At 44.1% G+C, this 10,435-nt stretch overlaps 1 protein-coding gene across 4 annotated transcripts in view; it reads right to left on the bottom strand.

The window, feature by feature from the left end:
- Window positions 1–445: 445 nt before the first annotated feature.
- The window catches only part of Adat1 (adenosine deaminase tRNA specific 1), a 29,601-nt gene continuing 19,611 nt past the window's right edge, over window positions 446–10,435 (bottom strand). For 2 of the 4 annotated variants that reach the window (XM_060391931.1, XM_021647573.2), the window contains exons 9-10: window positions 8,511–8,597; window positions 446–5,184 (exon numbers count right to left, since the gene is read on the bottom strand). In XM_060391931.1, coding sequence (XP_060247914.1) covers window positions 5,049–5,184; window positions 8,511–8,597 — 223 coding nt within the window. In that variant the 3' untranslated portion in view covers window positions 446–5,048. Of the gene's footprint in view, window positions 5,185–7,947; window positions 8,598–10,435 lie in introns of those variants that run through there. The other 2 variants (XM_060391933.1, XM_060391932.1) reach the window with 2 other exon arrangements.

Below are 10,435 nucleotides of genomic sequence, written 5' to 3'. Positions count from 1 at the left end.
ATAGAGATCCATCTGCCTCTGCCTCCCCAAGTGCTGGGATTACAGGCATGTGCCACTAAGCCCAGCTCTTATAATTTAAAAAAAAAAAAAATCCTACTTAATACTTAAAAAAAAAAAATTGAGCATCCTAATTGTTAGAATTTCATTTTGTAGAACAGAACGGAGGTCAGAAGTCTAAGATTAGCTGGGGAGGTGGCTCAGAAGTTAAGAGCACTGGCTGCTCTTCCAAGGGTCCTGAGTTCAATTCCCAGCAATCACATGGTGGCTCACAACCATCTATAACAAGATATGGTGCCCTCTTCTGGCATGCAGGTGTATATGCAAGCAGAATAATATATATATATATATATATATATATATATATATATATATATATATATTAAATCTTAAAAAAAAAGTCCAAGGTTAAAAACTTTCCCTACATACAATTGACTGTTGGTGGCAGAGCTGGTACTATAATGTAATTGTTTCAAAGGCCATACTCAAGTTTTCTGCTATCTCAAGTAATTCTTAAGGACTTTTTTCTTTCACATTCTAAATTGAGGTATAATTACATTAAAAAAAGAGCACAGAACATGATTGTAGACCTTACAAATTTCCACCAGACCTGTATTCCTGTATTTAACACCTCAATTAAAACATGGACTGTTAGCCTGGCATGGCAGCACACATCTGTAATAGCAGCATCTGGAAACCTGGGAACTTCAGGAGATCCAGGCCAGCCTGGATCTACACTCAGAAAGTTACCAGCCAAAGAGATGAACAGCCAGTCTACCCTGTGGCGTTCTCTTGAGCCTCTTTACATCAGCCGCCACCCCTGGCCCGACCACAGCGGCTCCGATTTATATTCCTTTCCATTTGGTCTGAAGACCCTTGCACATGTTCGCAAGTGCTGTATCCTGCACACGCGTCCCAGTGCCTAGAAATGAACACTGAATTCAAAGGTTCACTTACTTACACCTCTGAAGCAGCTCCAGTTTTCTTCTCTCCTTTGGGCTATAGACCTACCTAAAAATTGTTTTGGATCTACCTGGACAGCTTTACAGGGAAACAGCTTGGCTCAATTACAGACATAATTTAATTTTAGTTTTGTTGTTGTTTTTCAAGACACTGTTTCTCTGTGTAACCCTGGGTGTCCTGGAACTAGCTCAGCAGGCCAGGCTGACCTTCAGCTCAAGAGATCTGGCCTTCAACTTTAATCTGCTGGGATTAAAGGCCTGTCCCACAACGCCCAGCTTTTTTTTTTTTTTTAAACAATTACTTTTAAGATTCACATGTATAGGAAGTCAAGGCCTATGATTCCTTAAAATGGGGTATAAAATGAACTATTCTGTTCAGAAAATAAAGACACTTTCCCCAAGATACCTGCCTCCACACACACACACACACACACACACACACACAAAAGCATAAAAACACACGTATTCTGTCTGTTTGGAGGCCACTTCCTGCTTCTGTGATCTTTGTGCTGCTGTGGGTTCCCAGCAGCTCTGGCTTTCTCACCAGCACAGGAGGCAAGTGGTACTTGAAAACTTAACCAGCCAAAAGAGAGTTCATGTTTAGAAACTGGAAAACTCTGGCGTTAGAACATTGTTTTAAAGCCAAAAATATGAAGATCTGGATGGGGCACCTTTCCAGCAGCCACAGACACAAGCAAATCAGACAGAGTCTGCACTTCTCCAGTGAGGCAGTGGTGGCCAGGGCAGGCCATTTTCTCCACAGTCACTTCATTGCCTCAGACGGTGAGCTCATGCTTGGCAGTGGTGAACCCCATAAAACACAGCATTTAACACGGCATTCCTCCATCCTAAAGGAAGAACCACATGAACATATACACTGCAAGGCTAAATCAAAGTAAGTTCTTTTTTTTTTTTAATTTTTTTCTGAGACAGGGTTTATCTGTGTAGATTGGCTTTTCTGGACTCACTTTGTAGACCAGGCTGGCCTTGAACTCACAGCAATCTGCCTGCCTTTGCCTCCGGAGTGCTGGGATTAAAGGCCTGCGCCACCATGCCAGGCTTCAAACTAAGTTCTTAAAATCCCGAGGAAAAGAAAATTTACACCAGCCTTGCCAGGCCACAGAGGAAAAGGATCCTGGCAGTCCTGATGAGACTTGATAGGCTAGAGTCAGATGGTAGTGGAGAAGAGCTCCCCTTTCTGTGGTCTGGGAGAGGGGAAAGGGGGAGGCGGTGGGAAAAGAGGAAGGGGAGGAGATGAAGGAGGAGGCTACAATCAGGATATAAAGTGATTAAGTTATAAAAAATAAAGTGAAAACACACACATACACACGGTTATAACATTAGACCCTACTTAGGAATGCAGCTTCACTTCTGAAGGGCATCTGTTTCAACAGTTTAAAATACAAAATCCTTTTCACTAATTAAAAAACAAAACCAAAAACCTGGGTGGGGCGTGGCTAAGTGGTGGACACTGGCCCAGCATGTCAGGCCCTTGGTTTCTTCTGCCTATCCTACTTTCTCTGATGATTATGGCAAACTGTCCTGCTGGTTGGCCTGTCCCTGGCGTTGCTCTGTGAGCCCTGATGGGGTGGGTGGCGGGGACATGCATGAATGTCCTGTGACTCATAGCCCCTGACTTCACCGAGGAAAGCAGGCTTTCTGCAGCCAGAGCCTGGAGAGGACCATAGGATGCTAGGCAAATGAAGCCACTTTGGCTCTAGATCATCAAGCTGGCACATGCTCAGATCTGATAATGTTGCTGGTGGCAGAAAACGGACAAGGATAAGTAGGATAACTCTATGGAGAGGACAGTTTTCTGGCTTGGGATTTTAGGAAAAGAAGGAGTTCAAAGGCAGCCTAGCTTTCATGAGACATAGTCTGAAAGCAAGCAAGCATCTGCCAGTATTACAGAAAGGTGACTTTAGGGTATACATTCAATTATAAAATTTGTTTTTTGAGACAGGGTGTCTCTATGTAGCCTTGGCTGTCCTGGACTTTCTTTGCAGACCAGGCTGGCCTTGAACTCACAGAGATCCTCCTGCCTCTGCCTCCCTGAGTGCGCCACTGTGCCTGGCTGGTGATAAAGGGTTTCTTTGTGTGGCCCCAGCTGGCTTGGAACTAGAGACCTGCCTGCCTCTACCTTCCAAGTGCTGGGATTAAAGGAGGGCACCCCACTGGCTGGCACAAACTTGGGTTTTAAGAGCATAAAATAGAATGCACACTGTTAGATGTTTAAGTACCACCCTTAGCTCTTCAGAAAACAGGTGCAGGTCAAGATGAAGCTGCCTTCAGTGTCTAGCCTTCGGTTCTTTCAGCCCATTCCCCAGTGTCTAAGGTTTTTAGTTCATATTGAACTTTTTTGTGTGTGAGAGAAAATTTGGCAGATTATAACTTTAGGAATAAAAATATATTATTCCTTCACATTTTTATTCAAGTCTTCATAATATAAAAATCTCATAAAAGATACAAGTGGTGGTGGTGCACACCTTTAATCCCAGGGGACACAGAGGCAGGTGGATCTCTGAGGCCAGCTTAGACTATAGAGTGAGTCCCAGGAAAACGAGGGCTATAAGAAGAACCTTGTCTCTAAAAACAAAAATCCAAAACCAAACCAAAAGGAAAAGCTATAAAAAAGTAGTGACCCTGAGTTACAAGAAGGGGAGCTATTTTCATCCAGTTATTCAAGGCAGGAGTAAACTGAGAGCTATGTCTGGGATGATGATAGTTAAACAGGGCTAGTTTCTGGGTCTGCCGCTGACTTACTTAGGAATTTAAGGCACTTTGGAACTAAGTTAAAAAGAAAATAACTCTAATAGGTGAAATCAAAACAATAGAGACCTGATGAGGTTGCTCAGCTGATAAGGTACTTACCACACACATGCACTATAGCATATGTGGGCCCCATAAATAAATAAATAAATTAGAAACAAACAAAACAGGCATTTGTCTCATAGTTTGGGCGTAGGGTGGATACTAGGCCTTTGATTGTTCTGGCTGTTTCCTCTTTTGCTGCCTTCATTCTCAGCTGGCTGTCTCTATGTCTCCACAAGATTATTGTGGGCCTCAGAACACTGATCAGAAGAGAATCTTGGAAGGCAAGTATGGTGTTGCAGTTGGAGGCAGAGGCAGGAAGATCAGAGCCCAAGGTCATCTTTGGCTGCATAGTAGTTCAATGCCAGCCAGGGCTACAGAGGTCTCTTCTTGTCTCAAGAAGAAAAGGTAGAAGAAAGAGGAAGGAGAGGGAGAGAAGGGACTAATGGGAGAGAGGAGAAGAGAATATTTTGAGCTATAGCTTATGCCTGTAATTTTGCCACTTGGAAGGCTGAATGAAGCAGGACTGAAAGTCAAGGACAGTGTATCTACAAAGTGAGACTTTTAAAATGGCATCTGCAGGTGCTTTGCCTGCATGTCTGTGTGAGGACGTCTGAGTCCCTGGAACTGGAGTTACAGACAGTTGTGAGCTGCCATGTGGGTGCTGGGAATTGAACCCAGGTCCTCTGGAAGAGCAGCCAATGCTCTTAACTACTGAGCCATCTCTCCAGCCCCAAATAAACCTTTACTGATAGGTCTGAACAGCACTTTCAAAGGCTAGTCCAGTGCTGAGCCTAAGAGTAAAGTCAACTTCAACCACATCTGATTGCTGAGGACTGGGAAATGAAATAATGGTTTCCAAAGGAAGGCTAGAAATATGAAATGCATGTTACCACTCCAGGAGAAGCTGTAAAATGTCCAGACATTCTAATGTAATTCCAGCCCAATATATACTTGCCAAATCAATGGAAGAAGACAAAGCAAGAGCTACTGCAGATTACATTAAATGCATCATTTTCCAGACTCTGATGTTATGTTTTAAAAAACCAATAAAACACAATTGAAGGCAGATACCAAGGTCATTACTGAGAGGCCATTTTAGCAAGGAGCTGCTCTAATCAAGTAAACTTGATGAGGTCCTAAGCTCCAACTGTGTGACACCAAGAGGTGCACGTCTCTGGGAGAAGGCGTTTCTTTCTTCTCTTAACCACCAGAAAAGCAGAGGTTTGTTCAGCCTGAAGAGAGGCCAACATGAAGGGTCCTGATACCAGCAAGAGTTCATTTAAATTGGTGGTATTCGGGTGAGTTTCTGATCCAGGATGCAAACGGCTGTGCCCTCCGGAGTGCGCTCCAGGCTTCCTGGTAGGCAGACGCGGCGTCCTTGTACTCCTGGTAGGTGTCCAGCTTCCGTACCCTAATGCACACATGCCGTCAAGCACAGTTCTCACCGGGGTGCTCGCCCTTAGAACAACGGGAAAGACCCAAACAGCAGAGCAGGGGCAGAGGGAGCACTGTCTCCTTGAAAGGGAATTCACGTTAAAGCAATACGTGCTGAAGCCAGTTAGAATCACAGAACACTAGCTGGGTGTGCTGGCGCATGCCTTTAATCCCAGCACCGGAGGCAGAGACAGGCAGATCTCTGCGATTCCAGGGCAGCCTGGACTATGTACAGGCTACGTACAATCAGATAAAAGTTTTCTCTGTGGTGTGGAAGATCATACAGAGCTTCAAGTATGCTAGACAGTCTCCTCCTACTATCACGAGCTGTCTTCTCCAGTCCTGACTTAAAGTTTCCACCCAAGGATCTAGAGATTAAGAACTTCCTTGGCTCTGTTTTTTCTTTTAAGAACATTCTGTAACATCTACATTCTACTATATGCTGCTAATTGACACCCCTTTAGCCTCTCTGACTAGTTGTAATTCTTGGGAGATTTTCTTCGGATAAAGACTAGGTCTAAAATGTGAGTCGGGTCCTCTGACTCCTCCTCTTGACTTGGCCTTGGGTTCCGCCCAGGCTTTCTAAGTCCAGTTTCAACTAGAGTTCTCCTGAGTCAGTTTAACAAACGTTCCCACCCCTTGCCCTCTGATCACTTTCAATACTGACCCAATTCTTCACGCTGGGCAGGGATAGCTTGGGCAGTAGACTGCTCGCTTAGCATGCCCGAACCCCTGTGTTTGTCCCTTTGAACTGAACAGAGCAGGGGTGGTGGCATCCTTGTGATCCTAGCACATTGGAGGCAGAAGCAGGAGGACTGGAATGTTCAAGGTCATCGCTGGCTCTACAGCAAGTTTGAGGCTAGTCTGCGTCATATAAGATACTAAAAAAAAGGTTTGTTTTTTTTTAATTGTACCCTATCTCATCACCTTGCTTGCCTTCAGCAAGAATCCTGTTTAGCTCACACCTGTTTTCCCAGCAATCTGGGAGCCAGAGGTAGGTGGATCTCTGTGAGTTCAAGGCCAGCCTGGCCTACAAAACAAATCCAGGACTGCCAAAGCTACACAGAGAAACCATGCTGCAAAAACCAAAAAAAAGAAAAAAAAAAATACTTTAGCTTAGTTTTAAATCAGCTTAGAAATTTTCTAGCCACAGACTCCCCCAACCCATTCTGCTCCTTCCTGGTCTAAGTCTCCAGTTGAGCTCAGTTTCTTTCCCCTGTAACATCTCCTGAATAGTCTTCTCTACCATGGGACAAATGTCTGAAGAAGTCTTTCTTTAACACTAGTGCAGCACACACATCTCATTCACAGAATAAATTTTTAATTATAACTTGATGTGCTAGGATGGCTTGGTGGAGGGGGGAACCCCTTTTCTGAGGAGTAGGGGAGGAGGGAGGGTGGGGCAGGGAGAAGAGGGAGGGGCTACGATTGGGATGTAAAATGAATAAATAAATTAATAAAAAGTTTATTGTATGTATGAGTGTTTTGTCTGCATATATGTCTGTGCAGCATGGCTGTGGCTGTGTTCACAGTGCTCAGAAGAGGGTGTCAGATTCTCTAGAACGAGAGTGAGCCACCTGACATGGGTCCTGGGTTCTGAGCTTTGTTCCTTTTGAGGCCGAACAAGTGATTTTAACCACTGAGTCAGCTCTTCAGGGACACCCCCATAGATTTTTTTTCTTTGTTTTGTTTTTTTTTTTTTTTTTTTTTTTTTTTTGAGACAGGGTTTCTCTGTGTAGCTGTGGCTGTCCTGGAGCTCATTCTGTAGACCAGGCTGGTCTTGAACTCACAGAGATCCGCCTACTTCTGCCTCCCAAATGCTGGGATTAAAGGTGTGTGCCACCACTGCCTGGCCCCCATGGATTTTTATAACTAAAATTACTTACTGGTTGCCATCAGCAAGTATAAACCATGCCTGGATCAAGCACTTTGACATGAAATATTTTTTCTTATGTTTTTCTCAGTGATCTTATGACGTGGCTAATGTTATTATTCTTACCATCGACTAAACCAAGACTGTGAGGATTAATCTTCATTATCGATGAGAGTGGAGTTACAGTTAGAATCACCAGGGAAATCAACCTCTGGGCATGTCCACGAGGGTGCTTTCCAGGAAGGTTTGACTGAGGTGGGAGAGCCACCATGGATGGGGCAGAGCCAAACATGGGCTGGGGGCCCAGAGTGACCACCCAAGGAACTGAGATCGCCCCCCAAGTTCCTCTCTCCGCTTCCTAACCTTTTTGTTTGTTTGTTTTAGACAGTCTTCTTCCCAATTTTTGATGCCGTGTAAGCAGCCACCATAGATGGTACCCTCCAACTGTGAACCAAAATAAATTCTTCCTTCCTTGTGTTCACCAGGTTTTTTTTTACCTAATAGCGACTTGTCTTACTAATTCAATTTTATCCTGTTTTCACTACTACTATTATTATTACTATTACTTTAATTTAAGGTCATTTATCTTGCCTGTGTCTCATGTGTATGCAGTGCCTGTGGAGGCCTGAGGAACATGTCAGAGTCCCTGGGACTGGAGGTACAGATGGTTATGAGCCACCATGTGGGTGCTGGGAGTTGAACCTGGTCCTCAGCAAGAGCAGCCAGTGCTCTTAGGCTCTGAGCCATCTCTCTAGCCTCTATTTTTATTATTTTTAAGTGTGTGTGCGTGTGTGCACATGTTCCCAAGAGTGAGGAAGAATGCAAGGAGGAGGCTACAGTTGTACAGACAATGCTTGTTGCGGTAAATACTGAATAAGTTTTATTTTAATCAATTATTTGTTAGCAAAGAGGCAGGATCCATGAACTTGATAATTTCTAACTGACCTTTGAGTCCTGGGCTCCAGGAAAACAAGTGTAGCTTATCAACAGAGGCCCTGGCTCCCACTGCCAGTACCATAAAGTCAGCCAACGAGTCAGATGACAAAATGAAAAAACACCAAGATCAGTCCTGTGATCCTAGTGTTTGGGAGGCTGAAGCAGGAGAACTGCTGTGGCTCCAGCTTAAGCTGTCCCATATGGTGACTTTCAGTTTCAGGCCTCTGGGCAGTGACAGCCTCCCTCAAGATAAATGTGTAAGTATGAGGTAAGTAGCACTGAGCATAAGCCTTCCTCTCACCCTTCGAAAGCACGGCTTCTCTGTCTTAGGTGCGATGCGGACACAAACCTGACACGCTCCCTTCTCTGTGAGTATGCGATAAGTGTCCCCTGGCTCGCCGAGCCTAGTGCCTGCCACAGGCGTCACCATGCACGAGCCAGAAGCAGAGCAGCAGCCTTTAGAGACAGGACGGCAGGGGGAGGGAGAGGATCACCTGATGGAGTCTGGCTGCTTGTCTCCTGCAATGCTGTTCAGCAGCTTCTGGAATGATCTGAAGAGTTCCACCTTGCTGATCCGGGATCTGTTCAGAAAGGGAAAGTACAGCTCACTGACTGCTAACTATGTGGCAGGCCACCATCAGAGACACCAGCCTCTTCAGCATGCTCAGGTGTGAATATGCCAGATCCTCCATCCCTCCGTATCTCAAGGGGAAATGTAGGCCGAACTGAAATGGCCCATCAGTCTCTCTTCTCCTGCTCCCCCTCTTTCTCTTCCCTCCTCCCCTAGCCCTGACAAAAAGGCTTGCTATATTATATTGTGTTACATACATTGTCTAGGCTGGTTTTGAATCATGAGCCCCCTGCCTCAGTTTCCCAAGGGCTAGGATTACAGACATGGATCACCACACTTTGCCTCTCTAGAGAGATCTGTGTTGTGAGGAACTGAAATTCCCTGCTGGCAGTGACAGTGACCTGCTGTCACACAACTGAGCATTTTTAGAATTAAATCCCCCCAACCCCATTCCCACTTCCAGGGGATATAACTGACCTCTCAAATCTCAAGGCACAATCACCTATTAAATTCATTTTTATTCCAAATCAGCAGAAACTCGGAAGACTAAGGTTTATTGTTATTTAAAGGTGCTATTTTGTAGATAACTTCCTATACATCAACAGATAACTAACACAGCTTCATAGAATAAATATAATGGCAATGTGAAAGACTTATATAAAAGAATTATAAAACATAAACTAATTAAAAATAAATAAATAAAAATAATAAAATGAAACCATGAAAGTTGATTGAGGGCTTAGATTATCGCTCAAGGTTAGAGCAGTTACCTTGGACATGCATAAAGGTTCAATATTCAGTACTGCTAAAAAAAAAAAAAGAAAAAGAAAAAGAAAAAAACTGTGGCTAGGTGACAGCTCAGCTCAGTTCTTGGGAACATGTGCTTCTCTTACAGAGGATCTGAGTTTAGTTCCCAGCATCCATAGTGGCTCACGAATGCTACGGCATGAGTGTTTCCAAGCACACAGATGCATAGACACAACATAAATAAATGTGATAAAAACTTTAAGAAGTCCTGAGTAAGTGGGTACTCTAAACTCTGTCATAAATCTGGGAAGAACAAACTGCTGACCTGGCAGGAGAGTTACGGAAAGACAGTCCATGTCCTGTGGGCCTTTAGTGGCGCAGTGGTGAGTGGAGCTGCCTTCCACATTCCTGGTCTGAGAGACAATGCTGAAAGATGTCTATTTTTCTCAACTTGATCTTTAGATTTAGAATCCAAGAATGGCCAAGACAAGACACTCTTGAAAGACAGGGCGACAGGACATTCTCTGACCAATATAATCTATTTAAAGCTATTGAGTGTGATTTTTCATCAGGAGTAGTGGTACACACACCACTCCAGTACTCAGCAGGCTGAGCAGAAAGACTGTGAGTTCAAGAACAACTGAGGACAGGGAGAGAGAAGGGGTGGAGAGAGCAAAAGGGAGAAACTTGATCTAAAACCATAATGAGTGTGGTTTTGTAATAGATAAAAGAGAACAGAACAGGTGTAGGGGTGTGTGTGTGTGTGTGTGTGTGTGTGTGTGTGTGTGTATAACCATATATATGGTTCTTGAATTTGACACAAATATCTCACTTAAAGCCAGGCAGTGGTGGTATATGCCTTTAATCCCAGCACTTGGGAGACAGAGGCAGGTGATTCTTGGAGTTCAAGGCGAGCTTGGTCTACAGAGTGAGTTCCAGGACAGCCAGGGCTACACAGAAAAATCCTATTTTGAACACCCCCCTCAAAAAAAAAAAAAACCACTTAAAAATGTGGGTTTCCAAAAGTCAGTATTTTATATTGCCATAAAGAATACAAGCTGAGTTTGTCTGGCAGAAGTTGATACTGAAAATAGTTTCTAT

Source organism: Meriones unguiculatus, chromosome 10 (assembly GCF_030254825.1).
Source record: "Meriones unguiculatus strain TT.TT164.6M chromosome 10, Bangor_MerUng_6.1, whole genome shotgun sequence".
Taxonomy (NCBI): Eukaryota; Metazoa; Chordata; class Mammalia; order Rodentia; family Muridae; genus Meriones; species Meriones unguiculatus.
The sequence above is the reverse complement of the archived record's forward strand: the minus strand, read 5'-3'. Positions and strand labels throughout refer to the sequence as shown.